Below are 22685 nucleotides of genomic sequence, written 5' to 3'. Positions count from 1 at the left end.
GCTCAGGTAAAGCAATGGGTAATGACAATTTAGTCTTTTGCCAGGCCCATTTTTGTCTGGGATAACAAGCAAAATGCTATAATAATCTGTTTTCATTCTCAGCACCTTGGTAGAAAACAAGTTGTCTGAAGAGATTTTTTTAAAAGCTAAAATAATTGCATGCTGTATGTGATTTGCTCTGCTGTTCAGCTTGAGTTCATTATTGATCCTCTAGTATTTCTTGTGATCTCTATTACTTGTAATGAACTAGTGTACAAATAGCCTTACATCTGTAATTTTGTCATATCATCTGATTTACAAAATTATCTCCTGAGATATGTGTGACCTCACTTAATCAAACACATTGTTCTGTCATTAGCCAACACAGCTGAGCAGAGTGGAGTTTATTTTCATAGTGGCAGCACTGTTCCAGTCTTACATGAAATCAAAGGCACATGAAGAAATATCACATTAAAATGAATCAAAATTTTCCCAATTTTTCTATTCTATTTCAAACAGACAAATTTCAAGTTGTTGCTTTTGTAGGAAATTTTAATATGATAGTTTCAGTCTGATTACAGAAGAGTGCTACAAAACTCTTACAATTCCTAAACTCTGCCTGAGGAAAGTGTTGCAACATCTGATTAACTGCAGGTAGTCCCATGCCTGCAACACCTATTTATGTACTCTGGGATGAAATTAGGAAGATTAGTTATACTTTATTTAGAATATAGGGGAAATAAGTAATTTATCCCAGACTGACTGTTTTGTCATGTATTGTAAAATATTGTTCATTTAACTCTGTCACTTCAAAACAAAGGAGGATCTTTCAAAACTGTGCTAGTTACATAGAATATGTCATATGCTATAGAAAAACTGTGGGGAAGCTCTGTAAAATTCCAAATGTTCCACAGAGGAAAGACAGAGCCTTCAACACCTGGCAGTATTATGGCTTCTACTTGGAAAAAACCTGTTACTGAGCTGTATTTCAAAACCCCCTTATGTGGAAAATTGACAGTAAATGTTAATGTAGTTGATATGATGGATGACTCATGCTTTCACGTTTGTCACGCAGAGCCTGTATGCAATATTTGAAAAATGAAATAGTATCTGTTGTCAACCTCGGAGAAGTCAGCAGCCCCAGCCTCCTGTAATGAAGAAATCCTTTTTCCTGTAGCCCAAAGCCAGGAATGTGATTTCATGTTTAAGGTCTCTTATGCACAGAAGATCAAACCAGATTTTTTTGCCTGTTCTGTTTCACTGGTCTGGGAGAATGATGGGCAGCAACCCCGGACACTGACCTGGAGAGAGCAAGTCTCAGCTAACACAACAGTCCTGGAAAAGCAGGGACACTGGGCTTGCATGCTGTGACATATATACAGGCATTCCTTCTAAGAACTGATTATTATATCTTAATGGAAATAGTTTGAGGTTTTATTGTGATTTAAAATAAGAGGTGACTGAGGACATATGAAAGGGAAAAGGATGTGTTGAAGGAGAGAGGTTGACGTTTTAGGGAGAGAACATGCATTTAAGAATTATCAGTCTTCCTTTTCCTAAGCTTTCACATGTAGTGAATATGTCTGAGAACTGGTCTTAATAACAAAATAATAGTAAGTATCAGTTTAAGAAATATATTTTTTTTCTGTGTACACTGACCATTTCAGAGTTGCATTGTGACTCTTCATAAGAGGAGGAGGACAACTGATGCTTTGGTAGGACACTAATGAGATAAAATGTCATCTCTTTTCTGAGGATAACCAGATTACTCATGTTCAGAATTTTCTAGCTAAAAATCTTTTATACTGCTTTACTTTTATCTTTAAAAAAAGAACAAAAACAAAAAACGAAACCAAAACATTAAGCACACAGCTCTATTTTTTTGCAGACTGCTGTGATACAGGTTGCTGCTTTACCAATTGCTCCAAAAGGCAACTGGCCCAAAGTAATTTTGTAACAGTTATATGCATTAATTGAGGCAGTTGAAAGAGTTTGTAGTATATTTTGTTTGTGGATAATATAATTTATTGGTATTTCAAGTTAAATATTCTAGTCTAATAACTCACGGTGTGACTGATTGATTGTGTGTCCAAGCTGATCTGCTTGTACTGACTTTCAGCAAGCAGCATATAGACAGGGCCAGAAATAGATGCAAGGAAGGAAAAAACAAACAAACAACAAAAAACAACCAAACAAAAAGCCCCACACAAAACAAAAAAGAAACAAACAAACAAAAAAACAAAACACCTGAAAAAGCAACCTGAAACCACAGATTATCATGATATCCTTGAACCAGGTTCCAGGAAATAACCATCAAATCCAGAGGTTTGTTTGTTACAATTTTCATTCTAAAGCTGTAGCCTCCTGCACCTCGTTTCAATATCTGACACATTTGGAAGAGTTATGGAAAGGAAAGCCATCCCCCTGCAGCCCTGGACAGTGCAGGGAACCATATGGCAATGAAGCAACTTGTTTTTATGTCCTTGCGTGATTGCTCATTTTGCCTCTCAACCAGGGAGCACTGGGTACGCTCTGCTGAACACCAGGTCCTCACACTCTTATCTGACCTGCTTCAGATTCATATAACCATCTTTCAAAAATAATTTTCCATTCTACTGCATCAGGTAATCCCTCAGAAAGTTCCCATTCTCCATTGCCTTCTTGTATCCTTAAGCAAACAGTCTTTGATAGCATCTTTGGAAAATACACTTCAGAAAATCCTGATATCTAAGTAATCCTTCTGGTTTATAAACTCAGAATGGTGAATGAGGTTGAACAATTTTGAGATCATTTGTGTCTCATTTCTGCTGAAATCAGAATGCCGGTGTGTGTTAGATCCTGTCTGATGGAGGTACCCACTAAAAGTAGGACGAAAGTCCCTAAATACTGTAAAGCAAAAGCCTCTCACAAAAAAGAGCTAGTGTTTGTTGTTGGTTCTTGTTTGTTTTACTGTTTTACAGTTTGTTTTGCTTTTAAATAGAGCAAAAAAAGATTTTTTTCTTAAGCATCTGGTAAATATTTTTAGAACACAAAAATGTCGTGAGAAAATATACTGTGAAAATATCCTTGAGATACTGAGTGAAACAGTTGTGTTTTTTTTTTTTTTTCCATTAGAGATTATAACTACTTTAAGTTATTCTTACAGCTTTTTGAAAATATTGCTCTCTTCAAAAATGCCATTTTTTTCAGTGAACAATTCTTATTGTCAATAATTTAGGTCTCCAAACTATTGTATACTTAGTTTTCTAAGGAGGAGTGGTTGATACAGCAGGAGGTTTTGCTGCCATTCAGTGAGATCTGGACAAGCTGGAGGACTGGGCAGAGAAGAACCTGATGAAATTCAATAAGGGCAGGTGTAGAGTCCTGCACCTGGGGAGGAATAACCCCAGGCATCAGTACAGGTTGGAGGCTGACCTGCTGGAAAGCAGTATTGTAGAGAAGGACTTGGGAGTCCTGGTGGACAAAAGGTTGACCACGACTCAACAGTGTTCCCTTGTGTCCAAGAAGACCAATGGTATCCTGGGGAGCATCATGAAGAGTGTGACAGATAGGTCGAGGGAGGTTATCCTGCCTCTCTGCTCTACCCTGGTGAGGCCACATCTGGAGTACTGCGTCCAGTTTTGGGCTCCCCAGTTTAAGAAGGACAAGGAATTAGTGGAGAGAGTCCAGTGGTGGGCTGCAAACATGATTAGAGGTCTGGAGCATCGTTCTTATGAGGAAGGACTGAGAGAGTTGGATCTGTTCAGCCTGGAGAAGAGAAGGCTGAGAGGGGATCTCATCAATGTTTATAAGAGGATGGGACCAGGCTCCTTTTAGTGGTGCCCAACAATAGGATGAGGGTCAATGGGCACAGACTGAAGCACAGGAGAGTCCATCTGAATATGAGGAGAAACTTCTTTACTTTGAGGTGCCAGAGCACTGAACAGGCTGCACAGGGAGATTGTGGAGTCTCCTTCTCTGGAGACATTCAAAACCCAGTTGGACGCCTTCCTGTGTGATCTGCTCTGGGTGAACCTGCTTTAGCAGGTGGGTTGGACTAGATGATCTCCAGAGATCCCTTCCAACCCCGATTCTGTTATTCTGAGATTTTCCGCTGTCATTAGTAACTGATATTTTACTGAATGACTGGGAATGTTTTCAGTCTGTGAGTTTTTTGAGTTGGAAAGACCTATATCCTGTCATCAAGTGAAAAAATTAAATTATTAAAGAACTAAAATAATACTCAAGTCCTTATCAAGTGGACACTGACACATTTCTTTTTAAAGCTAAGAATTATTACATTGTAGTAAAATTTGGATTAATCTGAACAATCTCACCAGAAGAATACATATGTTTTAGTGAATAATATTTCAGGTCATCTCTATATATCTGTTATTAAGCAGAATCCTCTATACAATTTCATTAGAATGATTTGAAATATCACAGGTTCTTCACAAGGAAATGGAGATGCTCTTTATAAAGCAGTGGTAGGTGTTGCTTCATACTGAGGACAAGAGTGAATTGAGAATAAAAGCAATCAGAGTAATAATTTTATTGAAAGTTGTAATTGAGAAACACTCTACATAGCCTGTGAGCAGCCCAAGGAGTTGGCATTGCCTCTGTATCTTAATGGTGTTGTTTGCCACCTTATCCAAAAGGACTATTCAGAGTAACAATGAAACGGGACACTGAAATATTAACTAACTTGTTACAATAACAAAAAATCAGAAGCCACCGTTGCTGTCATTTGCTGGATGTCTCTGTCTCAGTAGTGCCCATGGGGAAAAAAAATAGAATGTTTAGGCAAGAGCCACTTAGAGAAAGGGTGGAGTCGTCAGGATGGGCCATTCGGTTTTCATAACCAAGTTCTCCTGCTTGCTAGTCCTTTATGGTTATGAACTTGCAGTGTGGCTGTGTAAATGAGTTTTAAGCAGGCAGGATTACCAGAGGGGTTGAAATTTGTGTCTCTGCCCTTATCTTTTTCAATAGTCAGATACTGATGCTGAGCTCAATAAAACTGGGTCATGCATTGGCAGTGAGGAGGGTGAGCAGGGAGCACTGAATTATCTGCACCCGCCCTCCTCTACACCTATCAGCCCCATGCAGATGAACATGGGGCTGTTTGAATAATCCTGAAGACTGGTGATAATGATTTTAATCCTAGTGGTAAAGTGAGAAGCCAGGATTAAGTACTGTAGTGCCATTTAGGTAACAAGAAGTGTATTTTGCTGTATTTTAGGGAAGGTGTCATTTTGCTGTTGTGGAGTGAAACGCTGTCTGGGTACCAAGCAGGGTTATAAGGTTATGCTGGCTTGGCTTCCTCCTGCAAGTTTTACAGCTTCCAGCTGTCATAAAGCACATTAAACAGGAACTATAAAAGCAATTTTATTTTATTTATGGCTATAAAAAAGTCTAGTTCTAATAGGAAACCTGAAGTATTTAAAGATAGCAACAGGCACTATGAACACAACTCCTGCCTACCACTTCCTCTTCAGAGAACAAGCAGTTGTTTTCCAGATAATTAATATTCAGAGCAGGTCCAGTTCATCTTACCTTCTGGGTTCATTTTATTATGTAATAAAATCTGATTTATTCTCATTTGAATATAGAGTATATAGCCATATAAGCTTAAGCCATTTATAAACAGTTACTTTCCAAGTAGCATAATATAATACCTACTCTCTTAGGTATTTCTGAGGAGTACCAAACATTACTCACCAAAGGGCAGAGATAAAAAGCGGTGTTTTGGATCTGAACACTGTGTCTTTAGCTCATCACTAGTTATGCTGATACCTTTTCAGTTCTTTGGTGTGAAAAAGAAAAAAAAAATCAGACTACTCTTCTTCCTCAGTGAACTTTTCCAAGTCTGACAAACCTAACTCTCTCTTTATATATTACTTCCAGAATGGTCTTATCGTTGCCTGTTACCAAGGTTATGTGGATATTGTGATAGCCTTAGCGCAATGCCCTCACCTTGATGTGAACTGGCAGGACAACGAAGGGAACACGGCTCTAATTACAGCTGCACAAGCAGGTAAGGCTCTTCTGTTCACTCCTGACATACTGGCTCTTAGGAGGACTGTGTGTTCTGGCTATTATTTTTAAGATTTTTTCAAAGCCCTAATAGAAATTAGTCTGCATAAAATAATCCTGGCCAAGCCCACTCCCAGGTAAGTTTGTAATTATTTTCTTTGAACTAAAACAGAAAAAGCCATACATTTCTAGTAGATGCCATTAACTATTTTAACTTAAAAATAAATGAAATCTTGACCCAAGTGTACAATACTATACTGCTTTTTTCCTTAAAGCTTATTTTCCTGTGTTTGCTTTGGCAAGCAACCAGTTGACATTGTGGTCATGTAATGTGCAGTATTTGAGTTTATAGCATCTCTTTTCTCCTGCTTGTTGCACCTACCTCAGTCAGTCTGTAGTAATTGCTGACTGTAGGCAAATGTATAATCACTAAGAAATATCTTAGCTGCTAAGGCATTCTTCAACCACCCTGTAGTTAAAATTAAACAAACAAACAAACAAACAAACAAACAAAAAACTATTTACATAGTCTCAGTAGGATTCAGTGTTTGCCAATGCTGCTTTTATAACAGTCTGATTTATATTGACATCCACCACGTTAATCCTGATGCAGACTGCAGTGAGAGCAGAGTTTACTCCCAGGTTTTCTTCTATCCCACCCAGCATGGCAATACTCAGTGAACAAGTGTAAGAGATCACATAAATCTAAGAGATGCTCTGAAGAGAGTTACCAGTTTCAAGTGTACAGTTGGAAAGCAAGCAGTCCATAATTTCTGTTAGAACTGAAACACTGTTCTTTAACCTGTAACGGAAGCTGTAGTTTTCTCCTGCAAGTGTTAAAAAAGTGTTAAAGTATGTACATCAGGAAAAATTTGACCAAGGAGGCCATCACTTTGTAGTCTAAAAGCTGTTGCAAGGGTTGCCTGTCTCCGCAGCCATGGTTTCCTTTGCAGCCCCCAAGCGTGCCACTCAAAGGTGATCACTTTGCAAAGAAATGTGTACCTGGTCTTTGTCATGACTTCTCACTGATGAAGAGTATGGGATATTTGTGGGAGTTCATGGGACATAGCATTTCCTCCCAGACCCTGCAGGAAACAAATTTCCATCAGGCAACATTAATGGACATTACAAGCCATGTCTAAAGATTGGAGCAGTTTGGTGTGATGTTCATTTTGTAATATCTCCACTAGACATTTCCAGGTAGTACCAAACTTTGCTTCATGTCATACCAAAAAGTGAACTCTGCTAAAGAAGTCACTGTGAGGTAGGTTTTGAATACTGGAAGAGAGAATTGCGACCATAATGGTCACGTTCATAGTGAAGTCATGAGTATAATAGCTTTCCAAAGAAAGTGGTGAAGTCTCCAAAACTCTATCCTACTTTTATTTATCTGCCCTAATATGAATTTGAACTATAAAAGGTTTAACACTGACTCCTTCCTGACCTTTATAACTCATGATAATGAGCTCAGAATTAATCCAGAGGGCTGACATTGACTCGACACTCTCTGCCAGCACTTGCTATTGATCCCCAAAGCAACTGGAAATGACTCAGTCAGCAGAAGCTTACACAAACTCTTAACAACTTGGATGTTTTCCCCTGCCTATGATAATCCTGAGCTACAGTGTTGACACCACTTATTTAATTCATTATCACAAGATATTGCTGTAGTGTTAATACAGATTACTTTGAGGTTAACATTGCAACCAGAGGACCTACAGAGCAATAGATGCTGCTTAATTATTGCTGAGTGTTAAGTAGTAACACTGAGCAGTGTATTATAAAGCACTGAAAGTCAAGCTTATTCTGGTTTTCCTTTAATGGAGGATTTTGTTTTGTTTTGTTTTGTTTTGTTTATTTGTTTTTTGTTTTGTTGTTTGTTTATTTGTTTTACTTTAGACCATGAAAATAATAATATATTTGCAAAATAAATTATTCTGAGATATCACTGTTATTTATACCAAAATGACAGGTTTTTCTGCGTAAAGTTTAATAGCAAATCCACATTATTCCAGTTAGTTGTAAGGTGATACTGGAAGGTTTCAGAAAGTGATGCCATTTTTGTTCCAACCCACAGACCAGGTGGACCATCACATATATGGCCAGACCCCTAGGAGGACCTGGGTGTGAATGAGGCTGCAGTCCTGCAGGATCATTCATGGTGTTTCAGAGTCTGCATCTGTAACACAAGATACAGATGCTAAGGCAGGAACTGCTGGAGAGGGTCCAGTGTAGGGCAACGAAGATGATTAAGGGTGTGGAGCACCTCCCTTATGAAGAAAGGCTGAGGGAGCTGGGTCTCTTTAGTTTGGAGAAGAGGAGACTAAGGGGGGACCTTATTAATGTTTATAAATATATAAAGGGTGAGTGCCATGAGGATGGAGCCAGGCTCTTCTCGGTGGGAAACAATGATAGGACAAGGGGTAATGGGATCAAGCTGGAACACAAGAGGTTCCACTTAAATTTGAGAAAAAACTTCTTCTCAGTGAGGGTGACAGAGCACTGGAACAGGCTGCCCAGGGAGGTTGTGGAGTCTCCTTCTCTGGAGACATTCAAAACCCGCCTGGACATGTTCCTGTGCGACCTCACCTAGGTGTTCCTGCTCCAGCAAGGGGATTGGACTAGATGATCTTTTGAGGTCCCTTCCAATCCCAAACATACTGTGATACTGTGATAGATGACAGGGAAGCCTCTTTGGTTTTGCTAGAGGAGTTTAAAATCCACGCTCTCCTATGCCATTTCATGACTGCCCAGACAGGATGCTTGAATCAGAGCATCAGTTTGAATTAAATAGAATTATCTTAAAGACCAGCTAGAGTTTCAGAAGATAAGTGAATTCAGTTTCTCATATTGCTTTTGATGATTTAAGATTCTCATCCTTCAAATAAGGTATCTAAAGCTGAAGTTTTTTGCAAGCACTGACATGAGAAAGATAGGCTGGAGGGATCAGTGAAAACCAGTACTTTCTTAACAAGCTTATTAGTAGCAAAAAAAAAAAACCCAAAAAATAGAGTCCTCTGCTTAGACTGTAAATTTCGGTTTGAAAATTGGTCTGTTCACTTGGTCTCTCAATATTTCTTGCAGACATGGGATCCCTTCTTAAAGGGATCTTGCCTTCCAAAGCAGTACATTTGTTTCAGCCTGCAGCAGGTGGTGCCCAAAAATGGATGGTGATGCTGTAAAAGCAGAAGTAAAATCATTAAATGTCAGTACAAGGACAATGCAGAAAAAATTGGGAAATTAATGCAAACAAGAGATTGAAATAAGCAGAAGGAAAGAAAGGAATGAGAGTTCTTCCCAAAAAAAGGGAAAGGGGAGGAAAATTACATTACAATTTTTTTCTAAGTTCTGCTGCTACTGAGGGCACAGCTACATCAGTGGCAGTGTAGGTTAGGTGTTTAGAGAGAGTTGTATTTGCTCACAAATTACAGATATGTTACAGGGACCAGTTTGGGGCAAGGCTGTAGAGCTGGGAACACAAAATTAGAAGTTATCCCAGTTTCTGTTTATTAAGGGAGACATGAGAATACAAACACCTAAAGCATCCACAGGATAAAATCACAGAATGTCCTGAGTTGGAAGGGACCTACAAGGATCATTGAGTCCTTTGGCTCAATGCATCCATCAGAAAGCGTTCAGCAGCCAGAGACCAAACACAGGCTTTTTTCAGGTACAAGTCGAAATTGTGATGTTATATGAAGGAGCATCTTCCTTACTATGCAGATTATCTTTCTGCTTGCATTACAAAGATTATTAGGTAAAATTGTCATGATTATATGCATTTATTCTGTGGCAGAAATTAAGTGATTTAAGCTACTACTGCTGGTCTTTAAATATGGCTCACAAGGTGAAGAAATGTAGCCTTAGCATGCCAGTTCAGGCAAAAGATAGATCTGGCAAAAGGTAGATCAGGCTTACAAATATTATTTTAGAGCTGCATACAGCTTTTATAGCAGACTCTAAATCACAGAAGACTCACCTGGTTTATGATTTACATATATAGTTTTAGTTCACCCAGACGAAAGAGAACTGAAGGAAACTTTATGGCCTTAAATCAAAAGCATATGACAGAGTTCAAACAAAAACTTGGCAGCTCTGAGTTTTGCTTTGAATTTGATATCTGTTTGAACTGGAAATTTGATGCAAACCTCAGGAGGACAGAAGCTACTGCAGATTAAAACCGAAGAGGTTTTCAGGAATCCCTGAGACACAAAACTTCTGAGAAGCACAAACCTCTTCAATTTCTTTGTTATCTTATTGCACTTTACTTTTTTTTTTTTTTTTTTTTCCTCTGTCTCATTTAAGACCATCTGTAGTCCCCTGAAGAGTTTTGGCTGAGCAAGGTCTTTCAGGATTGATTCTTAGGATCATCCAGATTTGCAAAATGTCTTTTATACATGTTTTTGGGAAAGGGAAGAAAATCTTTAGAAATGTAACAAATGCTGAAAAATCTTCTATGTTATTATTTCTCCTTCTTTTGGTTCCCATCTCTGGTTTCTGTGGTCAAAAATCAGTATTTCATCTGCTTCAAAACCTTCATGAAGACACACACTGTATATCAGTAAAACAGAGCATGTCCTGTAAAACAATTCTGGGACAAATATTCTCCCAGTAGTACCGATAGCCTGTTAGGATTTGATCTTTTGCCATAAAGTCAGTGAAGGCAAAGCCTCTGTATTGAGTAAGCGGGACTGGTTTACTTGATCCTGTCCTGAACCCAGTTCACTTTTGCTTTGTTGAGTTTGTTGTGACTTGCTGTATCTTTATATTTCATTGGCATCAGACTGCGCAAGGTTCAGGGAGCTCCTTATTTAGTTTCCTCTGGTATTGCTAAGCTGATCTGCGCTATCTCTACATCTCCTCAAGTTTCAGGAGAGTTTCCAGTTATGCGAAAGGGTAGCAGGGTCCAGCAAATTCTAGGAGATTAAGAGTAACACCTAGGCAACATCTTAAATTAATTGGTAAAGATTTTCTTAACTTGTTTTCCAAAGTGAATGCAGAACTGCATTGGTACAAAGCAGCTGCTGATGAAATCTGTACCAGATGTGGCACTATAGACTTTAAAAGTTTTTCTCTATAAATTAAATTCTGCTTCAGTAAGATTTCTAGATGGATTTGAATGACATGCATCACAGAATATTCAGCTGGACTGCAGAGTGAGATGAGAGTATTTTTACAGCTCCTAGTAATTAAATTGTGATTGTTGCAGCTGCCTGACAGACTGCATTATTTTATCAAGCATCAAAGCATCATAAAATGAATGACAAGTGAATGGAAAACTGTTTTGAATGAGTCATAATGACACTAGATACTTGTCTTATTCTCTGATAGTCCAATTATAAAGACTTGATGGTTTAATTGGTCCTCTAGCTGTTTAAACGGAGATGTCTTCAACTACTTGTATGCCCTTGCTGACACAAGTTATCCTGGTGTACAAGGCACATGAATGGCAACAACAGTTGCTTTTAGAAACAGAATTGAAGTAATTTATCTTAGAAACAGAACTGAACTCATTGATTTTACAAAGAAATCTGAATATCAGTCCCATTTTAATGTTGCTGGAGTGCAGACAAGTGGTTTTACACTGTCAGATGGAAAACTAAAAATGTGGGATTCTATGCAAAATATTTCTTTGTTTTGTGTCAGACCTGGCACAGTTTGTTAGTATTATTGGTTGGAACTACTGCATGTAATCACTTTTTAATAAAGTATCATTATAGGAAGGCTCAAATTTTCCAGTGAAAAAGCTGATCCTTTGCAGTAATTTCCATGAGGTGATGAGTCGTCCTTCCATAAACTGTAGGAATTCCCTTTGCAGTGCTACAGACTGAGTCAAGAAACCGAGGTTCCTTGCAATCTCAGGGTGACCATCTGTGGTTCTCAATTATTCCCTTACCTTAAATTGAGTTTTCATAGAGGAGAGCAACTTGAGAGAAGATATGAACCCAGGTTTCCAGGCCCCTAGCCTGGTCACAAGTCAGTGTCATTTAACCCTAAGGCTAATGACTCTGATGAGTGGAGGAGGATACAAAGAAAATAGATTTTATTAGTTATCTGCACTTCTCCAGGTATCAGTCTTGCAGGAGTAATTTTTGGTTTAACCTTGAGACAGTGCCTTAATTCTGTGACATATTTTCTCTGTTTTCTCATTTCTTTAAAGGGCACATAACCATTACAAACTATTTGTTGAACTATTTTCCCGGGCTTGATATTGAGAAGAGGAATGTGTTCGGATTCACAGCACTGATGAAATCTGCGATGCAGGGCCGAACTGAATGTGTGAAAGCCCTGATGTTGGCAGGTATGCAAAGTGCTTTGCTGCTGCTTTGTCATCTTCTACCTGTATATACTAGACAGTCACACAAAAACACCAAGAAGAAAATTGGCTTTTGGGGTGTTCACTCTGAGAGGTGTTGTGCAGCCTTCCCTAGAAATGGGTGCAGCTTTTAGATAAGTCGTAGACAAGGTGGTGAAGCCACATGTGAGAGGTGCAGAAGCACCAGTTTGCCTATGGAAACTCAACTCGGATCTCTCCGAGAGCTCTCAGGGTAAGAGTCATTGTCTTGAGGAGAGTTCAGGGAGTGTGATCATCAAGATTTGTAGACAAGCAGTTAATGATGTTCATGACACAGCTGGGAAAGACACACAGGTCTCCTTCTGCCAGTTCTGTGGGTGTGATGGTGTAAGGGTGTGTGATGGTGGTAGGACCATAGCCAGACCTTCACCTCTACCTCCAGCCGTAGCAGATCCTGGGGCAGGGCATGGAGAGCTTTGGAGGCTCTGCCTCCTGTCAGGAGAGTTTGGTGTAGGGTTCATATCCCACAGGAGACAGTGGTGGGAGATTTGGCAGCATAGGGAATAACCTCTCTTTCTAACACCTCTACAGATCTGAGTTGGGTCTCCGAGCTTATGGGCAACAGGACACCAGCGGGTCTGTATCTCCTGCAAGGAGGGAGTCATGGCACAGGGAGTGGGCAGGTTTATCTCTGCCTCACTACCTCTCTTCATACTTGAGAAGAGGAAATATATTTCTTGCTGTTGGCTCTTGACTGTGGTTGAATTTCCAGCTATATGGATTGTGAGGTGAAGGGATTCTGGAGAGGAAACTCAAAAAGCAAAAGTCATTAAGGCAACAACCTCTACAGAAGCAGTCTCATCATACAGCACCTTTTAGGGACAAAGTTGTTTGGTTTTTTTGTGTTAAGTAATTTGTATATAAGGGAATCCCTTGACACAAATTAAATATTATAAAAATGATAACAGATTGCATGTGAATATTGCTACTGTCTAGACCAAAAATCTTACAGGTCCACTTCACTGAGAGAGATCTTGAATAAGTAGTTAATTTCAGTCATTTTGCTGTCACAGAAGTTTAACCCCTCGTAATATGAATATTTTAATTTGCAGGTATTTATCAAGCATAGTGCTATTACTTTCATTCATGTTCATAATATCAGGTTTCTAGATGTTGGTAGGACACAGAAAATGTTTGGTTGGTGAGGTAACTGGCATGTTATTTTCTGCAATGTTCTGTAGCTTCTTATACTGGAATCAAGTCTTTGGAATCAAATCACACATTTTGGAGTTAATTTTTTTTGAAATAGAATTATAAAATGACTGTCAGACCTAAAGAGCTAGAGAACTTCCAGACACAGATGCACTTTCTGGATTAACACATACCTAGTGCAGATGCTAGTTCAGAATTTCCCAGTGCTTGTTATAAATTATCACTTAAAATGAAACTGCAAACCTAGGACCTTACAACTTGTCAAACTGACCTTTCTATTATTATAATGGAGATTGTTCTTCTTTCTGTTTTGGTCACCAGATGGTATTTCACAACCTTTCTGTCTTTATAGATAACTCATTCTTTGTTATTCTACTTCTTGTACAAAATGTATCAAAATCAAAGTTCACTATGTAGTTGCTGCCTCTGGTATCTGGATAGCCACCTTCCCATTTATGCAATTCATAAGAAAACAGAATACTGGGGAGAACACATCTTCAGTCAGCCAGAAAATGGTCTTGTTAGCTTCCAAATTGAGTTTACCTACAGAAAGTTGTATTGACCTGTTTGTGCATCAGAGATCATGAGAATACTGAAGATCATTCATTGGGTAAAGAGGTGCAGAGTTAATATACTTTGAGTTTCTAAACTGCAGTTTATATACATTTTTTGGTGAGTATTTTGCAGGTCCTCACATTTTCAGTTCAAAATAGGGGCTGTAAATGAAGTGTGTTAAATTGCCTGCACTCATTTTAATATCTGTTGATTTTTTAGCACTGTACAGTCTGGCGACATGTAGGGAGGGAGCTACTCATTCAGAATGGACTGAGAAGTAGTTTGGGGCTTAAGAGGTGCTGAGTGGCTGCTGAGAATAAAGTGCTAGTTTGCTGAAGAAGGCGATAGAATTTTTGATTAAAAGATTCACTGAAAAAAAACAATTTCACAGATTAACCAGCAAAATTTTATGTTAAAACATAAGAATGCATGGAAATATAGGGGGGGAAGCACCCAAAATCAGCTATGGGTCTACTTGCGTAGTGACAAAGCAGGTATGTGTCTTTAGAAAAAGAGGAGAAGGTTTTTAAACCCAATATCTGTTTAGTGGCTTGGGTAAGATCTCTATTGACAGGCATCTACTTAAGGCAATGCAGCAGGTGAGTAAATGAAAATAACTCACCTCCCTGGCCACCTAAGCATGGATTTAACGCAGTCAGATGGGGAAGAGGTAACAGCAACATGTGACAGATGGTTAGAGATGGATTGTCAAAGTGACTGCTCTTTCAGAAACTTCAGTTCCTGGAGGGTGGCCAAGGTCAACCACTACAAGATTAAGGCGCTCTGAGACACTTGGCCATAATGTTTGCTCTTTCAAAGTGAGCCTTTGGAACATGTGAATTTGCTATTTGTGAGTGCACAGCGAGTAAGGGGGGGGATCCCAGTCGCTCATCAGCAGTTTGTCACAGGCGGCTGCGCTGCCAGGACCAGGCTGCTGCCAGCATTCAGCAAGTGAGCCACCCCAAGCCAGAGCACAGAAATGCCGGTTGTAATTCATGCATCAAGCCCTGCTGTAATCTCCAGTTTAAACTCATTGCTGCTTTAGTAAAGTCATGGGGGTGGCTACAGATCTGGAGATTGGGCTTTAAATACTGTGTGAAAAACAGGTTAGTAACAGATGCCTGAGCTCTTTCACTCCCTGTTCTTAAACCCAGGATGTAAATTTTGCATCTAAAGCGACATCAAACCTTTTTAATCAAATAGAATATTGATATCTCAAAGGGCCATGTGTATTCAAACTAGTTGTGCTGAAAGTTATCTTCAGGGCAATTTCCCTAGGAAAATCAGGCAAGTGTCAAATGCAGTTTTCCTAGAAGAATACTTGTAGCCTATACTTGCACTGAAATGACAATTAGTTTGATAAGACTGCTGTCACATTTAAAAAGGGACATGACTATTCATGTCTCTTCCAGATGAGGCATTCTGCTGAATGACGTTTGTTCAGAAACATCTCCTGATTCATGCAGAAAATCAATACCACTGTAGTAAATCACATCTTAGAAGAGATTTTGTGATAAAGGTACAAAGTCAGCATCGATTTCTGTTGAAAGATCAGGATTTCAACACTCTGTAGTACTGTTTTCTGAGATAAAGTTTCCAAAACACGGATGCTGACGCATCTGTCAGCAGCAAGAGCAGGCTTCTCCTCAAAGGGAGGTGAGCCGAGGGTGACAGTAAGGCACACAGAGACACTAGCCTCATCAACAAAGGTGCTCCTTGAATAAATGGAGCAGGGATGGTGACAGTAATCAAGATCAGACAGTACTGCAGTGATTACCAGGCAAGTCCATAGAGACAAGGTAGGTCTGAGGTCAAAACTAGAAATTAAGTCTGTGGGTCAGGGTCCAAATCAGCAAGGCACATGGCTAGGCACAGGCATAGCTCAGGCTAGGATCAGAGCTGAGCATCTGAGCTTATATGCAGCCCCTATGCAAAGATGGGGTGTCCCCGTTGAGCACTTTCTCACACAGATCTTTTTACACAACTCTGATGCAAGGTCTCACAGCTGCACTGTATCTGAGCTGGGATGTCTTTTTCTTGAAGTTAGTGCTAAACATCTGTCTTTACCTCTTCCTTGTTTACAAGCAGAGCATACTGTTTGTTCAAATTTATATTTGGAAAAAATTCCTTTAGCTACTGTTCTTCCTGTGGTAAATCCTTGCCTATTACATGTACAACAAGGAAATGACTCCCATGTAATATGCCCTGTTAGCAGTCAGCTCTAGTGGGAGGGCATGCAGACCCAAGCAAGTGTTAAGAAGGGGACAGGACAAGAGACTCACCTGAGATGGGAGAGGTTCAGGGGTGTGAAACCTGGGTAGAATGGTTTAAAAATGGGCTAGTGTCGCAGGAGGACATTTCTTTGTATGTCTTTGTTCCTTGCCTCACTGATTTGTCTGTAGCTTTTGCAGTCATGAACTTCTTCAAACCCTGCTGCCTTTGAGAACTTGCAATCCTTTCTTCATTCCACAGCTAATGAACTCTTTGATTAAATCTTCCTCCTTTTTGCTTCCTCTCTGCTTTCCAGTCTCAACCCCATGCCTGACTCCCTGCAGTGCCCCTGTGCTTTCTCTCCGAGTAGTCCTTTCTGCAAATATCACTTAAATTGCATTTAAACTGAGATCAGCTCTTTTGATTAGGGTGTCTCCATCTACATTCACTCTTGGTCTGTGACTCTATCATCTGCTTTTTAGGGATTTTCTCAGAGATTTAGGAATCAACTGGTACTTAATAGAGTTGAAAATTAGCTTCTGATCACTTTCCCCATGCTCTCCTTTTTTCCTCTTTTTTCTTGTAATGATGAAACACCCTTTGTGGGAAGGTTATACTGGACCCATTGCAAACTGGTTCCTGGTTACCATTCCTTACATCTAGTCTGTCTTATAGTAGTCTGAAATGCTGTCACCAAGATAATCCACCCTGAAAAACAGAATTTCTCATTATGTTTGTGTTGGCTGTTTGAAAATGGTGCTTCAGCAGATAGAGAAGCCCTTCAATAAGTCAGATGTTGTAGTCCATTCATATCCCAGCTTGAAACTCTTTCAAGGAACCCAGAAATTATCTACAGGACCAGTGATACATGAAAAAAACCACAATCAAATGTCAAAGAGCTCAGTTATTTTGAAAGCACCTGGGCAAAGTGCCCATGCCTGTCCCAGGCTGCAGAGCTGCTGAACCAAGTCTACATTCTGGAGTGTGCAAAGCTCCCTCTGAGATCAGTCAAAGTTTAAAGGCAAAATATAAACCAAAGTATTTACAGCTTAAGAACATGAATGCCTGAAAATGGGGAATATTCACTCACTCCCCTTTCTGTTTCATTAATTCACTAACACACCCATATACTCTAAAACAGTATGTTTGTGTGCCTAGCTGTATGTGTGTGCCCAGCTGGTATGTCCAGGATTACTTGGGTGCAATGCAGGGATATGGTGCTGGCTGTTAAGTCCTCAACACATCTCTGAGATTCTTTTTGATGGGCAACACCAAGCTAGTTTTTGGACAGATCTTTTTTACCCTTTAGCATTCACCAGATATAACGTGTTGGGCATTTGCAACAGTGTCTTGCTGACTTCAGCTTCCAAAACCACTTGTTGCTGCTCATTGTTCTGCAGTAATTCTTCCAAAAGTGCACTGTGTATTGAGCTTCCTCTGTCCTTTACATAGGTGTTCTGTGTGAGCAGAACTAGGTACATGCCACCCTCAATGACAAATGCCCATGCTCCCACTCCAGTACCAGCACTAAGAGGACTTCCCTGCAATTTTCTGGTTGCCATGGAATGTGGCGGCATTGGATGAAGTATGACGGAAGTTGTAAAGGATGCGGCAGACCTGATTAGGATGCCTGCTCCTTCTTTTACTCTTGTATCCTCTCCTCAGGCAGCCAGGTGCCCTGCAGAAGAGTGTAACCCCACCTGAAAGCAGAGTGAAGAGCAAGGGTAGAATCCCATGAAAAGGGGCTTATAGGAACATGGAGAGATCGAAAGGAAGGCAAGGATGGAAAAGGATGCAGAAATAAATGAGGAGAAAGAATGGTGATGGGGACAGATGTCAGAATTGGATGGATAGAGATCATAATTAGGGAATGGGGGAGGAGAGGCTGAAAAATAATAACCACTAGAAATCAATTCCTTCCAGGAACTTCAAATGTCTAATCCCCTGCTGTCTAGTATGTGTCCCAGTCACCTGTTTTGGCTGGTCCAACTACTACATTTCCTCAAGGGTGGTAATCTAAAGTAGATGGCACCATCTGTTCTGGGCTGAGACTGAAGCTTCATCTCCCCTATTACCACTCTCTGACATGTATGGAAGCTTTCCTAATATTTGATCACCCTTGTCACCATTGTGTCAACTTTCTCAAATTCTACAGTGTCGTTTCAGAGATAAGAGAACCTGAACTGTACGTGTCGCATTTTCTCTATTTTTCCTATTTTTTTTAATCTATTTTTCCCTATTTTTTGGGGTAGAAATTAATTGTATTTTATTTGCTATTTTGGCCCCTAGTGAACACTGAGCCCATATTTTCATGGAACTTGTGATCACTAGCCCAAGGTCTCTCTTCTAAGTGGCAGCAATGACTGCAAAGGGAAGACAACATACAATACAGTTGAAATTCATTATGTCATTCTTTGCATTGCTTTAAGTGAATTTCGTATATACAGCTTTAATTTCTTTTATTATTTTTTAAAATAAATCAGGAGTTCAGAAAGTCAGGAACCCTGATCTCTCCTCATTGAGTGTTCATTTTTACACAAATATTGTAGTACTTCATATGTGATGCTTTCTTGCAGGGATCTGCCTGATTCAACTCTGATCGTAGCAACAGAAGCATGGGCAGTTTCATTAACTGATTGTTTTTCTTTTCTTTGAGGGGCAAATGTTCATGCGACTGACCCAAGCCGTGGACTGACTTCATGGGAATGGGCTTGTTACACAGGAAGATCAGAATCTGCCTTCATAATGCAAAAGCTGATGGACAGGCCATGCCCGGAACAGTTTTGTGATCAATACAAACCAGAATGGCCAAAGATGAAGGAACTTCTTGCCAAGGCTGCAGAGCCAAAAAGCTGTTTGCAGAGGATTTCTGAGTGTATGAGAGCAGCTATCTCATTCCGGACTTTCTACGGCCCAGAAGAAGACGGAGTCCTTGATCACATGGTGAAGGTGACAACAAGCTTGAGCAGTCCCTTCATTGCTCTGTCATGCCGGACGGTGTGCCCAGGCAGCCCGCCTTCCGTGGGGAAGCGCAGACTGGCTGTGCAGGAAATCCTTAGGAAGCAGAGAGCTGAGGAGATCCGATCTCAGGACAAAGACCACTTTAGCAGCTATGAAAAGCTATTTCAGAACTCCAAGGTCACGCTGATTCCCAAGAAGAAGGACCGTCGAGCCAGCCTGCAGCCCATCAGCCTTGCAGTCTCCCAAGTGAGCACTGTGGCCACAAGGAAAGCGAGCCTCTTGCCACTCCACCTGCTTAGACGGAGCAGCGTCCGGCCGGGATTTGTCATCCCCAAAGTCCGTATCAGCAAGGCTCCTCCACCCACCTTCCAGCCAGAAAAGGCGAGAAGGAGGAGCAGTGCAAAGGATGACCCCTATTTACAGATTCCTAAGTGGAGATACAAGGAGCTCAAAGAGGAGCGGAAGAAGGCAGAGGAACAGGAGAAGAAAAAAGCAGCAGATGCTCAAAAGCAGAGGCAGGTGTCTCCTGCCAGATGCAGGACCTGATTTAAAGGCAGCTGCTTGGAAGGTTTTAGAGCCATTAGTCTTGCTGTCCAAGCAAGATGACAGACTGCATGCCTTTGTGCATGCCCATTGCTTATGGAGCTGGAATTCTGAATAATGGCCTTTCAAGTGGGGGAACACGGCAAGGGCTAGGCCACAGTGTGTCTGATGGTGGAGCAGGAAGGTGTTTTGAGGTGGAAGACTTACAAAGTTTACCTGTCTGCAGTTGATAGGAAGTTTTAAGTGTTACAGTCCTCTGTGGTTTCATTTTTTTCCAGTTCCAGGTGAATGACTGAGAAACAGCTTGAGAAATTACATGTGTGCAAAAGGATTGTATTTTGTGTTTGTTCATTTTGTAATGGACAAAATTAAGGAGCTGTGCTTTCGACACTAGACATTCCTCCCTCTCCTTGCTTAGGTAGACACATTGCAAGGTTTTATAGTCATAAAGAAAAGTTTTAAATATACCACAGTTTTGGTGGGGAGTGAAAATCCAGGTCTGCAATTGTTTTGAATATAACAAGCACTTTATTTTATTTCCAGTAATCAAAATTTAAGACAGGATAGGTATTTAACTGTACAGCTCTATACAGTCTGTATGGTTTCAGTTCTTTATGCTATTGTTTGTTGTGTTGAATATAAAAAGGGCTGCATATGAAATATTTCTGTGGTTAAGATATTCACATCCTCTGCAGGTATAAATCAGGGGCAGGGACCAATTTCTCTGGAGCAACAGAGAAGCTGAGCTAATTTTTTAATGCCACCTTCACCTAAGATTTGTTTCCCCCATTAAGTTTCCCTGCATCGGCTATCTGTTGTCTCCTCTTTAGTCTCAGGGATTATTTTGTCACTATGTTTAACTGTGAAAAAAGGGAGATGGTGGGCTTTTTTTTTGGGGTTGGTATTTAGGTTCCCGTTAAAAGACCCCACCAGATTTATTGTGAACCTTTACATCTTATAGTCAGGACAGGAAAATTATGCAGCTTCCAGAAGTTCAAGCAATTTTCCCAGGTATCAAATCCAGCCATATGTTATGAACATCAAGTCAAGAGATGCAGGAACAGGCAGCTCACCCAGTAACTTTTGGACACTTTGACCAGATATCACTGTGAGCTTTGGTAGTACACCTCCGAGTGCCCAGAGAGGGCAGTACCTCATCCCTCTGTCTCAACACTGGGAGAAAACCTTCCCTAGTACATGAGGGCATCTCGAAGTGGCAATTCCCACAGGATGCTGGAGGTTCTTGGGGTCTGCCTTAAGGCTTCATTTGGTTTTACCAGCAGTCAGTCTGAATGGCATGCCAAACCCTGGCAAACTCCAATAAGGAAGGGCTGTAAACCTGCTGCTTGCTAAAGAAAGACCATGTTCATGAAAGTAGAGGTCAAACACAAACAGCAAGCCACACAGCACACACTCAGGCTATGGTGTTACTCAGGCTTTGCTCCCATTTGAAATGAAATGTGCTGTGGTGTGTTCTCCTAATGGTGTTGCTCTCTTGGAGCCCAGGCAGACCCCAGCTGCTGCTATCACCATCTTCTCACTTCAGTTAAACAGAGGGAAAGCTTTACCATCCTTTACTTCCACAGGACAAAGACTATCTGGGGCCTCACTGAGCTTGTAATGAAACCGTATGTGTCATGGGAGAAATAAATTCAGTTGATTGAAAGCTAACGCTTAGATTGGTATTGTTAACTAACGTCTGTGGGGCTGGGGCTCAGCAGAGGTTATCGCAGACGTGAAATAAGGATTTTCCATACAGCCACTTCTTTGTCCCTCTCACTGGGGTGGCTGTGCTGGCTAGACTGCATTGCCAAGTAGCCTCCCAGGTCAGAGTTGAGGGAATATGCACCCTGCTAATAAACCTCCCCAGCCCTGTACATATAAGGAGGATTTTAGTCTGCAGGTGCATCAGCGCTGTGCAATGCATTGGCACCAGTTTTGTAATGGATTTGGTGTGACCAGAATATAAGCTGAACTCGTTTCTTTGGAGAGTAGGAAGACAATCTTTTAGCTGTCTGTGGCAAAGATATTAGGATGGTTTTTTAATTGGTACATTGGATTGAATGGTCTAACTGTTAATTTTTGTTTACTGCCAGTGCAGCATACTGAAGACTTAGCACTCAGATTCAGTATCTGAAAAGCAACCTGCACTGCAGGTGAACACTTTAATTTGCACTCTTGGTGTCACTTGCAGGAGACATACAATTGACAGGTGCTCTCAGGGATTAACATACAGTGTGTTAGAATTAGGGGCTGACAATGAAGCCTGTTTTCTAACCCTTTGTACTTTACTGTGTATATGTGTATAAATATGTGATTTCCATTAAAAAAAAGCACAAGCTCTTTAACTTATTTGGTGATCTTATTCTTCAGAGCAGTTTGGGGATGCTGCTTTTTACTTTTCAGTAGACAAAAAAGCCCATCCACTTTCACCAATGGACTAATCAGCACCATCTGAAAACAGTCTGGTTTCCCTGGAAGGAGCTATTGTGGGTTTACTTCCACTCCATGTGAATTTTTCCTTATGAGTAGAAGAAAGCCACTACCTGTGTCCTGACATTGGGCTTTGGCTGGCTGTCTTGGTGTGGAGAGAAGGAGTTGCTGTGATCCCTCACAGCCACAAGGCTCTGCTGCAAGCAGCCAGGATCCCCAAGCATCGTTACAGGCAGCATGGCTGCATTTTGTGCATCTGTGTAAAGCCTGGCACTTGTGAGGCTGGGAAATGCAGGCACAGGTCTCTATGTCCTCATTGTCTTCCTCTTCTGCTGCCTCACTGCCCACCTGCCTCCCCACCCCCCGCTGTCTTGCCCCCTTCTTCATCACTGTCCTGCTCCGGTTGGGGGATTGGACTAGATGATCTTTCGAGGTCCCTTCCAATCGCTAACATTCTGTGATTCTGTGAAAGTGCTGGGCTTCT

At 40.7% G+C, this 22685-nt stretch overlaps 1 protein-coding gene across 2 annotated transcripts in view; it reads left to right on the top strand.

Annotated features, from left to right (window-relative positions):
- ANKRD33B (ankyrin repeat domain 33B) overlaps positions 1 to 22116 on the top strand; it is a 46458-nt gene extending 24342 nt beyond the window's left edge. Inside the window, exons 2-4 of one of the 2 annotated variants that reach the window (XM_021288223.2) lie at positions 5863 to 5992; positions 12152 to 12292; positions 18921 to 22116. In XM_021288223.2, coding sequence (XP_021143898.2) covers positions 5863 to 5992; positions 12152 to 12292; positions 18921 to 19771 — 1122 coding nt within the window. In that variant the 3' untranslated portion in view covers positions 19772 to 22116. The remainder of the gene's footprint in view (positions 1 to 5862; positions 5993 to 12151; positions 12293 to 18920) is intronic. The other variant, XM_065052660.1, reaches the window with a different exon arrangement.
- Positions 22117 to 22685: the final 569 nt, after the last annotated feature.

This window comes from Columba livia, chromosome 2, assembly GCF_036013475.1.
Source record: "Columba livia isolate bColLiv1 breed racing homer chromosome 2, bColLiv1.pat.W.v2, whole genome shotgun sequence".
Lineage (NCBI taxonomy): Eukaryota > Metazoa > Chordata > Aves > Columbiformes > Columbidae > Columba > Columba livia.
Note: the sequence above shows the minus strand (reverse complement) of the source record. Positions and strands in the feature narration are given on the sequence as shown.